We start from the raw sequence: 20,828 nt of genomic DNA, 5'->3' as shown, positions 1-20,828 counted from the left end.
TGAAAGTTTAGTGAGATTCAAAAATATGCAAAAAAAATATAAGTTAATCTATTTTTTAATAAAAAATGGCAAATTTGTTAATAGTTTGACAAGTTAGAATAATTGTTTTACAAAACAGAAAATGGATGTGGATTACATATTCAAATTCAAACACTTTTCATGTTGAAAGTTTAGTAAGATTCAAAAGTATGCAAATACTGTTTCATTCAAATGTTCAAATATTTGAAATTGTGCTAGATTCCACAAAAAAAGCAAAACAAGACCTCCACGCGCAAATTTTGGGCCTTTATTCCCGGCCCAAACCACCAGCCGGGACAAAACGGGTGGCAGCACGCGGGACGGCCTGAAACTGCCCCCACCCCTTTTAGTCCCGGCCCGTAGCTCCAACCGCGACTAAAGACCCCCCTTTAGTCCCGCACCGTGCCACGAGCCGGGACAAAAGGGGGGGGGTATAAAAGCTGGCGTCTTCCCCGGACGGTTCCACCGACTGGGGACTTAGCCATTTCACGCGCGAGGAGCAGAGATCGACGCCGTCAGGCTGCCCGACCGCAGACGTCCTCGCCGTCGCACCGCGCCGCCCGCCGACCTCCTCGCCGTCGCACCGCCGCGCGCGCCGCCCTCGCCGCACGCGCCGCCGTCGCCTCGCCGGCCATCGCCTCCGCCGCACGGCCTCGCCTCGCCCGTCGCCTCCGCCGCCCGCGCCACCTCGCCTCCGCCGCCCTCGCCGGCCGTCGCCTCCGCCGCACCACGCACGGCCTCGCCTCTCCGCCGCCCGCGCCACCTCGCCTCGGGCCGCCGCCACCTCGACCCGCCGCCAGTGAGGCTTTTTTATTTTTTGTTTTTTATATGTTAGTTATATATATAGTTAGTGAATTTTTTATGTTAGTTATATATAGTTAGTTAGTGAATTTTATATGTTAGTTAGTTAGTGAATTTATATGTTAGTTATATATAGTTAGTTAGTGAATGTTATAGTTAGTTAGTGAATTTTATAGTTAGTGAATTTTATATGTTAGTTAGTTAGTGAATTTATATGTTAGTTATATATAGTTAGTGAATTTTATATTTAGTGAAATAGTTGTAGAGGAATAGAAATATTTATAGAAAAAATTATATAGAATAGGAATATATGTTAGTGAATTTTATATATGCTAGTTTTATATGCAATTTTATATATGAAATATTTAGAGATGGATTAGAAATATATAGAAATAGAAAATAGAAAACATCGGCAACAAATAAGGAGAATGCTAAGATTATTACATTTCAGATATAAGATATTGTTGTTGTTGTGTATTAAAATTTTGGACATAATAATTTTGGATATAAGATGCTAAGATTAATTAGTTTTAGGAATATGATTATTTTGAAAATGATATAGCGTGCATTTTGCAAATAGAATGTGATAGGATTATTTTGCAAATAGAAATAGGATTATTTTGCAAAATAGAATGTGATAGGATTATTTTGCAAATAGAAATAGGATTATTTTGCAAATATAAATATGATTATTTTGAAAATGATATAGCGTGCATTTTAAAATAACATTGTGTGCATTTTGCAGAAACTATGGATCCACATAGCAGGGACCTAGCACAGGAAGAAATTATTGAGGATATAATCCACGACGCCCCTGATGTTGAACCAGCTGAATCTCCGTCGTCGTATCTGAACCCCTCCGGGGATGGAATGGAGGTCGACCGACGTGAGGATGAAGCCGACGGCTCCGATGATGGAGAAGGCGATAGCTCCGATGATGGAGAAGCCGGCGAGGTATATATATGAAGTTCAGCGATCACTAGTAATATGTGGAAATATTGGAAGGAGCCGTATATATTGAGTTGTATACATATAAATTGACGAATGTTTCTTCTCTTAGGCCTCCACATCGAGCAAAGTTACGAAACGAGGCCCGACCAAAAAGTTGGATGCACGAACGCATTACACATTTGAGGTCATATCCCATACGGGCGAACCCATGTTACCCAAGAAGGCTGCCGCCGTATTTAAGAAACAATGTGGAGTTCTGGTTAGGGATCACGTCCCGATCAGCGTTCGAGGGTGGACGATAGTGAGTATGTCACCGAAAGGTACAAAGAGGGTCTTTGGAATGACCTCATGGCACACTTCAACCTGGCAGAATGCGAGGATCCAGCCGCCGCTGCAAAATTGAGGGCGAAAGTCAAGCAGTGGACTCTTAAGAAGATGGCCGAACTGTTCCAGGTGTGGAAGAAAACATTATGGAAACAGTATCTGAAGAAAAATGAAGTGCCAATATTCGAAGGCCATCTAGCGAAGCAGGCGAATCACTGGAAGGCATTTAAGGAGTACAAGGAGTCAGAAGATGCCAAGAACTTGTTAGAAAAGAACAAGAAAAATGCCGAGAATAAGATATATCACCACAAATTGGGACCAGGGGGCTACGAGACTGCCATGACAAAGTGAGATAAACAAGAGCAAGATATGCTTGCTAAAGGGATCAAACCAGAATGGATCCGCGATGATTGGGAATTGAGAGCAAGAAATTGGTTCCTTGCGCATGGTGGTTCATACGACGAACAAACAGGGGACCTTGTTTGCAATGACGGTCTTAGGATACCCAGGGAAAATTGGAAAAAAATAGTGAAAGAAATTAAAGAGGGGAAGAGAAAGTTCTGTCCCGATAGAGAGAAAGACTTGCTGACACTGGCCCTCGGGAATGACGAGCACGGAGGACGAACACGAGGCTTTGGCCCTTCTTACCCGTGGTGGCTTGGGTTTCCCAAAGACCAAGATACTTACAGAAGCCGAGCGAGAGCAAAGAAGCGACAGCAGGAGGAGGAAAATGACAAGTTCAACCAGTTGCTTGCCAGAGTTAACGAGCAGTAGCAGCAAATTGACGAACTTAGAGGAGTAGTGCTCCCGCAAGATCCTGCACTCGATATTACCGCCGGCCCATCTCAGCGGAAAAGCAGCGTGGCTGACTCGGAGGCCCCGGCTGACGATGCACGACGGATGATAGAGGGCGGTCCCGGCTACCCCGTGGATGGAATCAAGGAGTCAATATCTTGTGAGCTCCATTAGAGAATGAAGAACATATCCATGAAGGTGGCGGTCGGAGAAGCTTTACCTTGTCCACCTGACGCACGCTGGCATGGCCGTGAGATTGAAGCTGGCTATGCTAAAGTCGTGGTGGATGAAATCGTAACGGGGTTTCATGATATGGAGCTTGACATCCCTAGACCTGAAGAGGAGAGGACACTCGGAGAAGTAGTGGGTGGAGTCATTCTATGGGACAAGAACTACATCAAGTTTCCAGGCTCGGCGCCAAGGACAACACCGCCTCCGAGTCGTCAGTAGTGTTAGGGGTAGTATTAGTGGGCAATTTTCCAGAACTTTGGGGGCAAGAAGAAATGGACGATGAAACACTTATTTCCTTTGTTATTAGTATAAGTAGATGATTCCCCGCGCGTTGCTGCGGGACATGTTTGAAATATATTTGGAAAATATTTGGTTTTAAAACTAACCTTAGAATTCCGGGTATAAATGTAGCAACAAAACAAATGCTTCCATATGAGATATGAGATGTAAAAATGGAAATAGTTGTTACTTATTTTATTTGATATTTTACAATTTTATGTTAACGAAGTATGCATTGAATATAAATAGTATGATAAGCGGTAAAGTTTATTTGGACTTGATGATACGCGGTAAAGTTTATTTGTACTTGTTGGGGTGGGTGCCTTATTCGTTGATGACAATCTGGACATGCGGGGTTCCTTGCTTCATGTACTCAATGATGTAATCGGCAGCCTTAAATCGGTGATCCTCGGGAAGTCTTGTGGTGCTTTTGAAAGTTATACATGTTGGTTATTTTTCAGTGTTCTTCAATTTTTCAATAGCTTCCATGTACTTCTTGTGAGTTTGTCTCGATGAATGATGAAATGAGGGCGGTAGATTTTTTGTTGTTGCATCAGCTATAATCCTGCAGGATATTGTGTTTGGTGTTAAATAAGGTAAGTGCAAAGCCAAGAAGACTAAGAAAATTTGATGTAGTGACCTTACCTGTTGGCTTCTCTCAGATTGTCCATGCGTTGCCAATAGACTAAAGTCTGGAGGAAAATATGATTAATATGTAGGGGTACCGTGGTTGGGGTGCTGTTATATAGGTGCTTCTAGAGTAATCAAGAATAACAAAACGTAGGACAGTTGTTATTCATAATTAACTGTGTAATGAATGTGCGGGAACTCACAAATGGTGGTAATGCTGAAAGTTTATAGAAACAGGCAAATAGTGCTAAAGATTTAATTTGTTTATGCGTGTGTGATTTATTTTTTTGTACAATAACAATGGGTAAATAAGGAGGACACTTAAGCAGCGCAAAGATATGGTGGTCTGGTGGCAAGACATATGAAATCATAAGAAAAAATGTAGGCGAGGTCAATATACACAGAATTGATCAGTGGAAACTTCAAAGCGGTGAAAGCTGGGTTTATTAATAATATCCATGCAGGTACATGTGGATGCAGTCGAGGACATAGATATAGTTTGCAACAGTTGTTTCGTATGTGGATGTTTCTCAGGCAGGACATAAGTTGATCACTACCGGTATTGGCTATTATCAGTCCCGGAAATATTATGTTGTCGTAGGATGAAAAGCTTCTTCATTTGCTGGTCGCATACTCGTATATGTTCTGCATGAATTGTAAGTAGAATGGTAAGAATCATATTTGATGCAAGTAAGGAACCATTGGCAAACCACTTATCTTGGAATAAAATATTAAATTTGTTTGAAATATATAAAGTTCTATACTGTTTCTAAGCAGTACCTATGATATGCCTTATGCAGATTGGCTTGACTGTTGCTCCTCCTAGTTGTTTGCCACAGTGTTATTGTCTGCATTGCTTCTCAAGAGAAGATGTAGAATTATAAATATTTGATAGAGAAAGCATGTAACTGGTGAGAATATGTAACAAAGTTTGGTTGAAATGATACATACTCTTGCTTCTGCCTCTTTGATTTGTCTCCATCATCTTCGGTAAAATCAATGCATCTTTTTGCTATTGATCTAATTAAAGTAGACTACTGATCAAAAAGTACATTTGAAAACATGATTTCAATAAGCAGGTTTGTTTGTGAAGAAGTACTTGTTTTCATCTTCTTTTGTGTGGGCAGATGTTTCTGTATCAGTTGGAGGTGTATTGACATAGGAAGCATCTGGTTTCTGCGCGCCTGGGCTTGGAATAGTGGAAGATGAAGTTTGAAGGGACAACTGATTGTTATGAGGTGCTGACTGGAAAAGTTTGACATGTCAAGTTAGTAATAAGGATATTTGTAGTTGATTACTAATATGAATATGTTGCAAACCTCTGGAGCAGTAAGCATAGGCACGAAATCTGTATTTGCCAGAGGAAAACTTTTCTTGAGGACATAACTTATAGGGTACTTGCCAGCCATCTCAGCATTCATTCCTATATAGAATAACCTTTATTTACCAATGGAATTATCAAGGGTAACCACATGTTCTTCAGCATCTATCTTCATATTCATGCAAGCTTGTTCGGCGAGACGCTCAACTAAGTCTTTGGCCACTTTGAAGAAAGCAATTGCATCCAAACTTCCTGAGCTATCTGTTAGCGTAAGGGGAAGCTTGTACCTAAAGCATGAAACAATATTTGTTTGCACGTATAATAGAATTGTAATTTTCAAAGGATTAGCTTTTAGGGAGATAAAATGGTACATTGGGAGCGGAACTGGAAATTGGCAGGTGCATGTTGCACTATCTGACATCATGTTGTAGCCTTTGCCACAATGCTTGCATGCTTTATAATACCACTTGACTGATGGTATTATTGATGTGACTTTGGCAATTGTACAGAAGGTTGCTCCTCCCTAACGAAACATAAATGGTTGTAGCATTAATCAAATGCTCAAAAGTGTTGAGTTGGAAAATTTTTAGTATTATCAGAAAGTATTGACCTGAAATGATGTAGTTGGCTGAGAAGTTATTGGATGAATGGTGTATAATTTTCCTGCTGCTTCAAGAGGAGATAACTTTTTCACTTGAGGGGCGTGCTTCTGGAGAGTTGGATATTTCCATTTATAACTTGTGAAAAATCAGTACCGAATATTAGTATATGTTGTCTTGTGGAATAGAAAATTTGTAGGTAAACAGTGGGGGGAGAGAGAACCTGCTGCTATACTTTTGGACTTCAGGTATATCGAGGTTAAGATAAATCTGAGTTGCAGAACTTGACGATACCTGTACCGCTCCTGTAATAACGCGCGATTATTATGATGTTTAAAAAATCAAGTTAATTTTTGCGTTAAGAAATATTGGCTGGTCAGTCACCTGTAAACTTTTTTTGCGTTAATCCATGAGGGGCTGAGGAGGAGGATCAGATGGCTGCAGGAACACCTTTCCTCCTTTACAACACAAATTATAGATTGGATTTGGTGTATTTCTATCTCTGCGTAGACGCTCTTCGTACCAAAACAGAGCGCCGCAGTGTTTGCATGAATGTTTGGGGCCTCCAAGGTTTAAGGGTTCAAAGATTGTCCCTGAAAGATTAGCCGGGTAGGGATGATTTTCTTTAAATGTTAATTGCACACGCACTCTTTAGGCACGGACATTAAACAAAGTATGAGCTTACGGCGATGTTTAAAGATCGGATTTTGAGTGTGTGATGTTGATGCAGATGATTCTTCATTTAACGGCTGGCACGATGAATGTTCCTCCACGGACGTTGTTGCTTTATCGATAAAAAGTATGATATGGTTAAATGAATCAAGAGAAATGGTACCTAAAAATTACATAGTTGAAGGAATAGAATATGCCAAACAAACCTTTGTTTCTGTTTTGATGCATTAGATGAATACGCCTACGACGGTTCTCGTCAGCAACATATGGGTTTGGTAGGGGAGTAGGATTAGGTGATGACCGACGGCGTCGGCGTCCACGGCCACGCGACATTCCTGCTTGACGTTCGTGGCCTAGGGGGGCAGAGTTCGAACCCATAATGCGGGAAGAACTTTCTGTTGTATCCATGTTGGCAAATCTAACAGACACGAGATGATCTAGAGGGGTGAAGGGTGCTACTCATCTTAAATGAACCACTATGAAATCATGCACCCAAATGTAAGCAGGCAACCGTTAAAATGTAAGAATTTCGTTTAAGGAAACACAAATTGTAAATTGTAAAATCTGTGAATAACGTACCTATCTTTCGGCGAGCATGTGTATGCAGTGACGAAGGGGTAAAACACACTGATCGGAGGGGAAGACGTCCTGCACGTTAAAAAGTAGAAATACAGTACAGTTAAGTGATGTGAAACCTGGAGGCCTTTGCACGAAAAAAAAACTAAATTAGGAAATAAGGGATGAAGAAGTCACATGTTCTTTAGGTGCGTATGTAACATGAAAGTATTTGGATGAACCCTGTATGTGCCTATGCAGTTTACCAGCAGTACTCGTGGGATGAAACCCAGATGAAATACATGGTTGATCTAAAGTTTAGGAAACAGCAATATAGAGAGATCGGGAGGGTGCTACTCACCAGCAGCATGTGAGCTCTTTGGAAGAACCCCGTCTGCAGTGGGGAGTGATGATAGAGAAGACGGGGGAGGGTGGAGCACAAATTTAAAAGGGAAGATGTGCGGGAACTCGTCGCATTCGTCCATCCGTTTCCGATTCGAACGGAGATCGTGGGAAGATGAAGCATGTGTGCCATCAGGGGGTTGATTGGGAAGAGGAAACTGAAATATTCAATGGATGTGTTAGATGGGGAATTGATGCGGACGCTGAAGGTACCGTCGATAAGACAAACAATTGGATAAGATGAAGTACAGGGCTGCTTGTGGGCTTATGGAAATGGGCTGCTTTCAGTTTTGTAACACAAGGACTGGGCTGCTTGTGGGCTGTACGTGAATGGGGTGTACGTGAATGGTCAGGGTGTGCGTTTTCGTGTTCTCCGTAGGAGACGAAGCTAACAAACTGATGTGGCTGTAACGGACCTGACGTGTACTGAAACGGACGGAAAACGTGAGATTATGTGACGTGGACAGCTTGCATGTTCAGAGAATTCACTTAGTGGGTTGCCTCTATTTAGGTATTATAGATTATAGATTAGACATGCACCAACTATGCCAAAATAAAAACAATGTGAAATATTTTGTATTTAGGCTACACTAAAATGATAAAAGAGTGGATCTAGCTTTTCAGCAAATTTATTTTGCAAATTGTTGTCCTTGCATTAAATTATATAAACTTAGTTTTCTTATCTTCACCATGTTGCCGGCAAACACCGCAATTTAATTTTATCAGAGCAAATTATTTTACAAATTATTGTCCTTGCCTTCACTTATATGAACATAATTTTCATATATTCACCATGTGACTGGCAAACACCGTGGCAATTTACTTCGGTCAGAGAGCAAAAATGCATAGGGTTCCCACATGTGTAGATTGTCACTTGCAACTTTTGCACAAATTGTTGACCGCTGAGCGAGCGATGATACAGCACAACTGCATAGGGGATGTAGGCTACCGATCGTACATTCGTTTTCTGGTACTGCGTTTTGCTTCAAAGGGTATGCTAACGGATATCCACCAGGAAGATTTTTTTTTGACGTGTATCCACCAGACAGCTTGGTGTGGTACAACAAACGCCAATTTTGTGATCAAATTAAGTAACCAACCTAAACAACATCAAATTCATACAATGACCATGGTGCCATTTTCGCCAAGCTATGTGGAGACAGTACCGTTCTACACTGTTTGGCAGACCGCAGATCCGGAACAGGAAGGAAGAGCAGCCTTGAAACTGAACTGCGGATTTTTTTTTCTCGACTCGAAACGTTATTTTCACTTAAGGATAGCATTGGTGAGTAATTTTCCAGAACTTTGGAGGCAAGAAGAAACGGACTGCTTATTTCCTTTATCATTAGGTATAAACTAGAAAACATGCCCGTGCGTTGCACCGGGAAAAAAATGTTTAGACTGCAAACAAGTTGGTACTTTCTAACGGGTAGAAATAATATAATGAATTATTTTTTTCTAGTATTTCAAAGAAAACTTTGGAAACCATACACAAATCACATAATTTGTTACATGCATAACGCCAGGGACTAAAAGCTTGCTAAACAATTTATGAACTCTCTAATATTACCAATGAACCTGAAGTAATTTTTTTTGAAGGAAAATCTGAAGTATTTTCTTATCCAAGAAAGGATCAAGGCCAACGCTAGCCTACAACCGGCTGTAAAAAGGGGATTCATGAGCCACCTTCTAAGCCGTCCGATCAAGTTAAGTAGGTGATTCTCGCGCGTCCGATCATGATACAAAAACAGTTCGCGTGTATTAATTTTTTTCAGTGTATGTAATATTTGTCTCCAACATTTTTTTGTCAGCGGTACAAAAATTTCCGTCAATGGTACAATTTTTTTTCGAATGTAACATGTTTTCGTGTGTGTAACATTTTGAAAAATGATACATAGTTTTGTAACATTTATCTGTCGTCGACCAAGCAGACCAGATCATGCAGTCCTAGGTCAGCGATCCGGAGCGCGGCAGGAAAGGACTCATAGCAGGCGTCGCCGATGAAGAGCGCGTGGCCGATGATGCCCTTACATGAATCGCTCGGCTCCAGCGCGTGGATCTAGATCATGGCGATGTGGTGTTAGCTGGGTCTATTTATGGAGAAGAAGATGCATATTACAGCAGGCAAAACAGCTAAAAACCAGGACTCTTTGTTTTCTTTTCTATCTGGACTCGGCGAACCTGTGACCTCTCTTGGCTCTGGCTGGGGTGAGGTGTCGTGCGCACGTGTGATACCCAGTTCTTTTGTCGTTGGTTCGTCGGATGCAAAGAAGGGACGACAGGAATACGTTGAATATCTGGTATTTTTTTTCCTAAATTCTATTAGGGCATGAGCAATGGTGGCATACACAACTAGCTTCTCTATGTAAAAAAGTTATCAGAAGCAACATGGTGAATTTTATCTCTCCAATGGAAGCTACAACTTTAGTCAGAAAAAAGAGAGAATTGATCCCACAAATATGACACTATGTATCTCTTTCTCTCTCCAAAAAGCATGCTTTTAAGGCTTAAGATCCCACTTCCTAAAGAGGAGGCTGCCTCCTCATCCGAACCTACTTTGGACCATCCGAACCTAGCTAAAGGTATGAGGCAGCACCTCTAGGGCAGTGCATTGGGTATGCCCTTAGGTGCCAGGGCACGGTGGTGCCCCCTTTTACTCTTGCCGATCCACGTGAGGGAAGACAGCGCGTTGGGGCCCACCACACCACGAGCGAGCGGAGCGAGCTTATCTCTTCCACGAGAGCTTTTTTCTTCTTTCGTACATAGAGTTCTTCACGAGCGCGCCGCCGCCGATTACCACCTCCGCAATCGCGTCGCCGCCGGTCGCCACCCCCGCGAGCGCGCCGCCGCCAGCCACCACCTCCTCGGGCGCGTCGCCGCCGGTTGCCACCTCCGCCAGCGCCGTCGCCCGTCGTGAAGGGAGCCTTCGCCTCGCCGTCGGGCGCGCCGGTGATCCCCTTCTCACCTGGCGCCGTCGGGAAGAGCGAGCCGCTGGGCCCTCTCTCCCATGGTCCAGCGCGTCGCTGGTCCCTGCCACCACTCCCCTTCCCGTTAATTTCCGCTCCTCCCAGGCTCCTTAGTTCTACATCTAAAAACATCCAAGGATGTAATAAAAGCATGATCCCCATTGTTCTGGTTGTATTTTTTTTCTTTGAAGCTGTATCTATTTTTCGATTTTTTTACATCCCAAATGATGCCAGTGGTGGATGTATTTTTTCTTCCTTTTATACATCCAAGATCTGATTCGTCCCTATTTTGGATGTAAGAATAATAGGTTCACCCCAGGTTTTTTTTACATCCCGAATGATGGCAGTGTTAGATGTATTTTGTTTCTTTTTTCTACATCCACTGATTTGCAACCATATAACTTTTGTGAACTTGAAGTCTCGAAGCGCAATAGAAGTATTTATTTTGCAGGATCGATCTTGTATTTTTTTCTCTCGTCGTGAACTTGGAACGGAGGCACGAAATGAGAAGTCGCTGATTTTGCACATCTCGTGTTTCACTTGGAGCGGACATTCCAGGCGGAAAGAAGAAACGTATGGGAGTAGACTTTCTATTTTTAGAAGGTGGGGAATGTTAGACTAGTTTATTTCTATTATTAGGTGGGGCACTCTATAAGACTAACCGGTGCTAGGGCACTATGTAGCAACGTCCATTTTTTTTTTGTCGGGTTGCTTTGTGGAGTTGTGCGACTAAGTTGGACTCGAGCTCTCCGACCAATGAAATTGTGCGGCTTAGTTGAACTCTCGGATCAATTGAGTCGGCCCATTATAGTACCGGCCAGGCCCAATACGGGGTGAGGAACGAAACTGTCAAACGAAGTAAAACTGGACGGACATGACGAACCGTTATTACTTAAGCGGTGGCAATCCTGTAATTTCGACTGCTCCTTCCTAGTGTTGGCCGCCAAGGTTGACCTCTATAACCGCAACGGTGGATGCAGTATTACAGTGCATACCTTCAGATCGTCGAGCACCCGCTGGGACCGTGCGACCTCTACTGGCCACCGCCGCCTCCCGTTCGGGAAGCTCGAAGACCGCCGTGATGCCGTCGTCCTCGGCGGAAACACCGTCCACTGGCTACTCCAGGATGTCAACAAGATCCTCACCTACGACATCCGCAGAGAGTGGCTGGGCTCAGTGAAGCTCCCACCCACCAGCGGCGTAAAAAGCAGCCAAAGGATCCTAGGGACGTCGACGGACGGTAGGCTGCGGCTGCTCACCGCCGAACGTTTCGTGATATCGGCGTGGCTGCAAGTCGAGGATGGTTGGGTGAAGGAGGCGGTGATCGACGTGGAGCAGAATCTACGGTCACTGCTGCCCTCTATGTCCCCGGACTGTATGTGGATTGCTTTCGAGCGCTTTGGGGAGAGGAGCCGCGTGGTGCTGTTTCGGGTATATCACGGTGATGATATGTTGCTGCGTCCTAAAGGCCGGCTCGCTGTCCTAGACTTGGACACGAGGGAGATGCACATGCAAGAGGCATATCCCTCCTCCTTGTTGGTGGACATCGACTTGTCCCAACACCTACAACAGGGTATGAAAATCTTTTCCTAGCTAGTTCTGGCGTGAGGGCCGACGTACGATAATCGGGCATGGTCGTGTGACATGTGTTTAGCAGCGGAGTAATGCAAAAGCAATATCACCTCTGGTACGTGGTGCCTACATTTGAAACGTCTTGTTTTTCAATTCTATAATAAATGATGTAGTAATTTATCTTGAATATGTACGGTTTTGAATCTTCCTCTTGAGGCGCTTCATGCAAAACGGAGTGAATTGCAAAAGAAACACCACATTTCGGCCAGGGTTTCCGAAAACCACCAAAATTTGAATGCATCGCAAAATACCACCGGTTGGTCCTGAAATTTTTGTAAAATGCACTGGTGGCCCAATTTAGTCGAGTCAACGTACTGGCTAGTGGGACCGCTGGTGGCACACCACACACGGTAACATAGTCGGATGCCGTACTACTCTTATTTCCTGATAAAAGGAATATATTACTAATATAAAGAAGGTATCAATTACATTTGGTCTCTACAACATAAATAATGTTTAGAGTAAGTCCGAGACCTGAAATAAGTGCCGAGTTTCGCAACATACTCACTATTCATAGATTGTCTCCATTTTTTTTTCCTTAAAGCCTCATCTAAAGTTAGACCAGATTTAGCAAGTGACATCTTTTTTTCCGCTCAGCATTACCTGTTTGTACCGGAGTATTTAGCCGAACAGGAGGAGCTGCGGATCCCTGCTGCACAACGACTCCTCTTATATACTCTCCGCAGGCTCGTCCCACGCTCTCCCGACTCCCTCAAAATTAACTTAGAATTTAGTTATGGCTTGTTGCCATGTCCCTATGAGGTTTTGCACAAACCATTGTAGACCTGGGCCATGCCTATGATGCTCTCCTATATTAGACGGGACAACGCCCCCTTTTTCCTTACAAATTTGCAAATTGATTTTTTCTTTTAAATGTTAGCAAAGAAGATTGATTTATTTCATTAGAGATTTGCCAATTGAAAGTTTGTCGGTTTATCCTCTGATATTTGTTGATGATTTCTGTTATCTTTATTTTTTATAGAAAAATCTAACTTGACGTTCCAACGGCGACTGGAAGGATGCGCTACCCGGCGAGCAAGGAGAACCCCCCTACCGGCCCGTTGTTGGCCGACGTAGACTAGGCCTGTCCAACAGTGGCATAATTTGGCCCGGCGCAGCTACTATGCCCCTCCATATATGGCCCAAGGGAGCCTAGCTACACTTAATTTTGGACGGCCCGACGGAGGTGTACGCCTTAGACGCCCCACTGCTGCAGTCTCTCAAGCCTTAGGTCAATAAACTTTATTTATACACAATTCGTTTGAGTTTGGCCATGCGAGGCAAATAAACTTTATTTATACCAAACTTATATATTTTTATACACAATTATTAAATCATAACCAAAAGATCAATATATTAAATAATTTGTATTGTTACCCATAGTTATATCGGTAACATTTATTAAAATGTTATTCATTAGAAGTTATTACGAAGTGTACGGTTGAACGATATGCATCGCTATCTGCGAATTTTATACCGTAATTATTGGCATCTTTTATTTAGTTAAAAGACATTGTCTTCAAAAAAGAATAATTGAACTGAATTATGGAGTACATATATTAGTTTACGCGCATTTGCATGTTTTAAATTTATATCTCTACATACCAAGATTCATGTATCAAAAATATACATGCTAGAACAAATATCTTGCTAGCGATATTTAGTGTACTCCCTCCGCTTTTATTTAATTCGTGTTCTAAGTTTAGTCAAAGTCAAAATTTGTAAGAATATAAAGAAAAATATTAACATTCATAATATCAAATACACAAAATATAAATTACACTGTATGACCATTCTAATAGTATATATTTTATATTATAGGTTGTCTTAAGGAGTACTCTTTTCCTTTCTTTTGTTAGGAATTATAAGGTTGGTGCATATCTTTAGATTATAAATTTGACCAATGTAATATAAAATATATTATAAAATATATATTATTAGAATCTTTAGATTTCTACTTTATAATGATATAATTTTTATAATGTACAATTTATATTATGTTGATCAATTAAAAAATTTAGATATACGCGACTCAGGAAATTTGTTTTTGAAACGGAGGCAAAACTTTGCCTCATCTATTAATTAAGAAGAAAATGCCTAATTTTTAGGAGAAAATTAGGCAAAACCCTACACCAATAGAGCCAAGCCACCCAAACACCACCCACCCACATTCACCAAGAGCCAAGCCTAACGGAAGACCCAAACAACATGGACACACCCACTCATGGCAGTTAAATAATGGAAACCCCGCAAAAACCGGGCAAAATCGTTACCACATGCGAACTACTCCTAAAACATGCAACTCTGTAACGACAGCGCGCTAGATTTTAGGTAGCTTTGGGTGGGTGGTGTTGCCATTCCAATTGTTTGCAAGTGGCTCTTTTGCGTGTTCTTAAAAAAAGTAGTCATCAGCCGGTCAGGAAAATCTATCATTTCTACACAACAACAGTGAGTGGTCGCAGACGTTCAAGTTGTAGGATGCGTTCTTATGAGTTATTCGTACTTTAAACAAAAGGAGGTCGTATTTATGTATATTCTTTTGGAAATTCATGGCAAATGTTTTATGTAACACAGTGGCGAGCTTTGGTCAGACTAGTAGTTTGTCGCCGTATTTTGGAGTAGCGATGAGTCACTTTGTTACTTTTTATGGATTCCAGAGCCTCCGTCCGCGAAGAAGGGTACACTTTTTTTAAAAGTCAAATATTTTGAAATTTGATTAATTTTTTACACTAAAATAGTAACATATTTAACAACAAATTACTATATTATTAAATCACAAGTCAATATGAATCTAACGGTATTATCTTGGTGTTATAAATATGGCTACATTTTTCTAGAGAGTTAGTTCAAGTTAATAAAGTTTAACTTAAGACATGTTCTAAGCTGCACTTATTTGAGGATGTAGGGAGTACTTTTTTCCAATGAAGGGAGATAAGAGCATCATCACCGGAGCCCCTCAAATAGGTATCGGCAGTTGCGCCGGTAGCACGCTATGGGGGCGTCAACACCTGCTACTCAATTTGGGAAGAGGATGCATACACCAGCGACCCGAACCCGGCGCTCCCAATAGATAACTAAAATAATCTCAAATTTAAAACTCGGTGGATTTCATTAGAATTTGTACAAAGTTGGAAAAATTTAACAAAAAACAAAGGTAAAACCTAATCTAATGGCAGCGGTCGAACACACTGAAGTATAGGCTCTCGGCGCCGTCACCATCATCATCGTCCGAGAAGAGATGAAGTCGTAGTCGCTGCTGAACTCGTTGACGTCCTCCATTTCTACTATCGGTTCCGGTGCAAGCGCGCCGAGGTCGATGGCATTGTTGATGTCGATCGCCAACCACCACACCGCCCACCATTGCATCGCCGCTGGCACGTCCTTGTTGGTCGACCGGTGTAACAAAAAATGCTGCTCCGGCTCGTCCTCTAGGTCGTCAATGATGCGGTTCAGCGCCTGCATCTCCAGCTCCACTATTTCTCCTTTGGCTATGGCGGTGGTGGCGGGAGAACCGGTGGGACAAGCGGTACCCTGCGGCGCCCGAGGTACTCCATTCATCCTGAAAAAAGTGTGCCTCCTCCTTCTTCACCACCACCACCCTTTTTATTGGCACCGAGGAAGAACCGTGTGGTGCATCGCGGATAACAATGCCGCCACGCCTCGATGGCGTATAGGGCTCTGAGCGATGCCGCCGCGCGGAGGCCGACGAATCGGGGCGGGACGAGGCGGGATACGCCGGCGTTGCGACGGACTACGCCACCAGGAAGCAGATGACTCGTCGTGGAGGATTTTCGGCAAGCCACGGGCGATAACCGTACGCCGCGAGCGTGGCATTTGACGTCCCTCCCATACCAACAAGAGCGTAATTTTTGCCTCTCGCTCGTATTGGAAGACGCTGGCCACTCCGGGCTGTTTGGAGCCCATAGCGGCTGGTTTTGTTGCGCCGCCGGAAGCTGTGATCACCTCTCTTCGATGAGGGCATGGACCTCATCACCCTCCGGTGCCGGCAGGACGGCGTAGCCGGCGTTGGACAGGTGCCAACCGTGTATCAGCCTATACTCCGGCGGCACCAGGAGGTGCGTACGGAAGAGCACTTGCGCCTCACCGAGGGTGAAGTTTTGTGGGTGGTTCTCCCCGACGCCGATGCCGCTGCCGCCGACTTCGTGGTTGTGCGCCATAGCGCTGGAGGATGAGGTAGTTGGCGGCTACGGTTTCCCAAGGAGAGGGCGCGCTAGGGAATGGGCGGAGAAGGCAGTGCCGGTGCCGTTTATAGAGGACGACGTCAATGTGTGTTGATGATGCGGGGAGCTCATCCATCTGCGCGTGGATCTGGCGGGCGACGTCCTGTCGTGTCGCTACGTTGCGAACCAGCGCGTCCATTGAAGACGATGACCGAACTTTTTTGCGTGGTAATTTAAAACATGACAACCACTTTCTCTCCCTACCAGGGCGGTCCCGCAGCATGATTTGACGTGGCACAAGGCGTCGGCGCGTAGGATTCGGTAAGACCGTACCGATGATTTTATTGGACTCCAAAATACGGACTGAGATCAGGTGCCTTGCTGAAGACAAGGCACACATGAACAGTGCTGTGCCTTGCTATCTTGGACATTAGATCAAAAATGGACGAATGGGATCTCAGTGCTGCAGCAACACAAACAGATACTGTAGTGCAAACACTGTAGAACGACCCTGTAGCTTAGTACTGTAGCGCGCACACTGTAGATTGGTACTGTAGCGCATGCACTGTATATGTTCATCCGGCCACTGATCCTCGATCCAACGGCAGGGAAAAGGGGTCAAGGCACAACACTGTTCATGTGTGCCTTGTCTTCAGCAAGGCACCTGATCTCAGTCCCCAAAATACGATGGCGATTTATTGGAGTGCTGGAGTAAGTCCAAAACACCTCCGGACCCCAAAAACCCTTTAAAGACACTATGCTTGCTGACGAAGATACTCTAAAGGTGTGCCTGGTCACAGTCAATCAAGAAGTTATGTCTCACTCAACCCGGAGGCGGCGTTTTGGCTCTCAGGACCAGATGGTCATATTATCTGTACCATGGAATTCCTAGTTGAGATCCGTGTGTGTCAGATGTTGGCAGTTGTTTCTGTCGCGCAGAAAATGCAATACCGAGGCACTGTTTGTACAATCCTTGACATGCGTAGCGGATTTAGTGCGACAGTTGTGGCTTCCGTCCACGTATCTGACGATGATTTTCGTGTGCCGGTAGTACAGGAATACAAAAAAGGTACAGGAAAATGCTCTTCCGCTTGCACTGTTGGTCCAGGATTTTCTCTCGCGTGAGTTCGTGTTGTTTCTTCGGAAGCCCAGGTATCAGTCTGTTTTCATAGTGAGTGTACATTGTTCATATTGTTAGCCAAATGCTCAATTGATTTTAAAGAACTATCAATATTTTCTAAGTTTAAAGGACAATCAATTTGTGTTTTGATAAAAATAAAAGGAGGGCTCAAACACAAACTAAAATAAAAAAGGAAAGGGATAGATGTGGATACTCAATAGAATATATTTTACCGTCTATTAATTTTTTTCTGGAAATAAATGATTACATTTTTTCTCGCATTTTTTGTGTTCCACTAAATTCATTGGCGAAGCTCTTTTAGTTCTTAATTCTCTAACGAATCAAATGATATTTCTATTCTAATTTCTGCCCTTGTCCATGTGAATCAAAGTTTTTTTTACTTCCATCGTATGCAGTATGCAGGTGGAACTATTACCAGGTGTACAATTTTAATTCTAGATTGAATACTTTTACAAATCGACCATGCTATTTTCAAAATATAGAAAATGCATGTTTTGTGACATAGAATGTAATATACTGTTATGTAACTAGCCCGTGCGATAACTAGTCATGGTTAATTTGTGCTATGTATATCTGTAATATACGGTAGGGGAGGGGGCCGAATCGGCGGCTGGAAGTCGGCACCGCGTTCGCTGGGTGTGCGGTCGGAGACGGACCGCGCAAGGCGGGCGCGCTCCGATGGAGCTTGGAAGCGGGCGGCATGCAAGTGGCCGCGTACGTTTGCGCGCCGGGCAGCGCGCGAGGAGGCGCGCGAAGGAGAAGCCGAGGCGCCCCCCGCAGGATGTGGAACCCGATGCTGCGGGCGCTGATAGCGTGTATACACACGTCCGTTGGGAACCCCAAGAGGAAGGTGTGATGCATATAGAAGCAAGTTTTCCCTCAATAAGAAAGCAAGGTTATCGAACCAGCAGGAGCCAAGAAGCACATTGAAGGTTGATGGCGGCGGAGTGTAGTGCGGCGCAACACCAGGGATTCCGACGCCAACGTGGAACCTGCACAACACAACCAAATTACTTTGCCCCAACGTAACAGTGAGGTTGTCAATCTCACTGGCTTGCTGTAACAAAGGATTAGATGTATAGTGTGGAAGATGATTGTTTGCAGAAAACAGTAAAACAAGTATTGCAGTAGATTGTATTCGATGTAAAAGAATGGACCGGGGTCCACAGTTCACTAGTGGTGTCTCTCCCATAAGAAAATAGCATATTGGGTGAAAAAATTACAGTTGGGCAATTGAAAAATAAAGAGAGCATAACAATGCACATACATGTTATGATGAGTAGTGTGAGATTTAATTGGGCATTACGACAAAGTACATAGACCGCTATCCAGCATGCATGTATGCCTAAAAAGTCCACCTTCAGGTTATCATCTGAACCCCCTCCAGTATTAAGTTGCAAACAACAGACAATTGCATTAAGTATGGTGCGTGATGTAATCAACAAATACATCCTTAGATATAGAATTGATGTTTTATCCCTAGTGGCAACATCACATCCACAACCTTAGAGGTTGCTGTCACTCCCCCAGATTTAATGGAGGCATGAACCCACTATCGAGCATAAGTACTCCCTCTTGGAGTTACAAGCAATGACTTGGCCAGAGCCTCTACTAGCAACGGAGAGCATGCAAGATCATAAACAACACATAGATAGATTGATAATCAACATAGCATAGTATTCATTATTCATCGGATCCCAACAAACGCACATGTAGCTTTACAGATAGATGATCTTGATCATGTTAGACAGCTCACAAGATCAGACAATGATAGCACAATGAGGAGAAGACGACCATCTAGCTACCGCTATGGACCCATAGTCCAGGGGTGAACTACTCACACATCAATCCGGAGGCGACCATGGCGGTGTAGAGTCCTCCGGGAGATGATTCCCCTCTCCGGCAGGGTGCCGGAGGCGATCTCCTGAATCCCCCGAGATGGGATTGGCGGCGGCGGCGTCTCTGGAAGGTTTTCCGTATCGTGGCTCTCGGTACTGGGGCTATTATCAACGAAGGCTTAAGTAGGCAGAAGGGTAGGTCAGGGGACCTCACGGGGGCCCCACATGACAGGGCGACGCGGCCCCCCCTTGGCCGCGGCCCTGGTGTGGCGGCGCCTCGTTGCCCCACTTTGTCTCTCCCCCGGTCTTCTGGAAGATTCGTGGAAAAATAGGACCCTGGGCGTTGATTTCGTCCAATTCCGAGAATATTTCCTTACTAGGATTTCTGAAACCAAAAACAGCAGAAAACAGCAACTGGCTCTTCGGCATCTCGTTAATAGGTTAGTGCCGGAAAATGCATAATAATGACATATAATGTGTATAAAACATGTGAGTATCATCATAAAAGTAGCATGGAACATAAGAAATTATAGATACGTTTGAGACATATCAAGCATCCCCAAGCTTAGTTCCTACTCGTCCCGAGTAGGTAAACGACAACAAAGATAATTTCTTAAGTGACATGCTATCATAATCTTGATCAATACTATTATAAGCACATGTAATGAATGCAGCGATCCGAAGCAATGGTTAATGTAATGAGTAAACAACTGAATCATATAGCAAAGACTTTCATGAATAGTACTTTCAAGACAAGCATCAATAAGTCTTGCATAAGAGTTAACTCATAAAGCAATAGTTTCATAGTAAAGACATTGAAGCAACACAAAGGAAGATTAAGTTTCAGCAGTTGCTTTCAACTTGTAACATGTATATCTCATGGATATTGTCAACATAAAGTAATATAATAAGTGCAATATGCAAGTATGTAGGAATCAATGCACAGTTAACACAAGTGTTTGCTTCTAAGATAGAAGGAAATGGGTAAACCGACTCAACAATAAAAGTAGAAGAAAGGCCCTTCGCAGAGGGAAGCATGGATTGCTATATTTGTGCTAGAGCTTTTATTTTGAAAACAAGAAACAATTTTGTCAACGGTAGTAATAAAGCATATGTATCATGTAAATTATATCCTACAAGTTGCAAGCCTCATGCATAGTATACCAATAGTGCCCGCACCTTGTCCTAATTAGCTCGGATTACCTGGATTATCATCGCAATACATATGTTTTAACCAAGTGTCACAAAGAGGTACCTCTATGCCGCATGTACAAAGGTCTAAGGAGAAAGCTCGCATTGGATTTCTCGCTTTGATTATTCTCAACTTAGACATCCATACCGGGACAACATAGACAACAGATAATGGACTCCTCTTTAATGCATAAGCATTTAGCAACAAATAATGTTCTCATATGAGGTTGAAGATATTTGTCCAAAACTGAAACTTCCACCATGAATCATGGCTTTAGTTAGCGGCCCAATGTTCTTCTCT

The 20,828-nt window shown here is 43.3% G+C and overlaps 2 protein-coding genes across 8 annotated transcripts; one reads left to right on the top strand and one right to left on the bottom strand.

Annotated features, from left to right (window-relative positions):
• Nucleotides 1–4,445: 4,445 nt before the first annotated feature.
• LOC127327883 (uncharacterized) lies at nucleotides 4,446–7,795 on the bottom strand. Of its 7 annotated transcripts, none has more exons than XR_007868823.2 (13): nucleotides 7,538–7,795; nucleotides 7,201–7,269; nucleotides 6,828–7,097; nucleotides 6,635–6,733; nucleotides 6,334–6,542; nucleotides 6,173–6,243; nucleotides 5,961–6,087; nucleotides 5,722–5,873; nucleotides 5,349–5,637; nucleotides 5,129–5,274; nucleotides 4,981–5,049; nucleotides 4,810–4,885; nucleotides 4,446–4,674 (listed from the first exon to the last, which is right to left on the bottom strand). XR_007868823.2 is itself a non-coding variant. In XM_071825041.1 (7 exons), the coding sequence occupies exons 1-6, from the start codon at nucleotides 7,659–7,661 to the stop codon at nucleotides 4,852–4,854; spliced, it is 546 nt and encodes a 181-aa protein (XP_071681142.1). In that variant the 5' UTR covers nucleotides 7,662–7,793; the 3' UTR covers nucleotides 4,446–4,674; nucleotides 4,810–4,851. The 7 variants fall into 7 exon arrangements, 1 of the variants encoding a protein (XP_071681142.1); XR_007868821.2 differs by having other exon boundaries at nucleotides 6,173–6,254; nucleotides 6,828–7,039; nucleotides 7,538–7,794; XR_011750804.1 differs by having other exon boundaries at nucleotides 5,961–6,254.
• Nucleotides 7,796–8,491: 696 nt separating this feature from the next.
• Nucleotides 8,492–12,137, top strand: LOC127340518 (uncharacterized). Its single transcript, XM_051366262.2, has 3 exons — nucleotides 8,492–8,570; nucleotides 10,345–10,527; nucleotides 11,479–12,137. Exons 1-3 carry the CDS (start codon nucleotides 8,492–8,494, stop codon nucleotides 12,135–12,137), a joined length of 921 nt encoding a protein of 306 aa, XP_051222222.1.
• The last annotated feature ends 8,691 nt before the right edge of the window (nucleotides 12,138–20,828 follow it).

The sequence above is a fragment of the Lolium perenne genome, chromosome 1 (assembly GCF_019359855.2).
Source record: "Lolium perenne isolate Kyuss_39 chromosome 1, Kyuss_2.0, whole genome shotgun sequence".
In the NCBI taxonomy this organism is placed as follows: Eukaryota; Viridiplantae; Streptophyta; class Magnoliopsida; order Poales; family Poaceae; genus Lolium; species Lolium perenne.
This window is presented reverse-complemented; position numbering and strand designations above follow the sequence as displayed.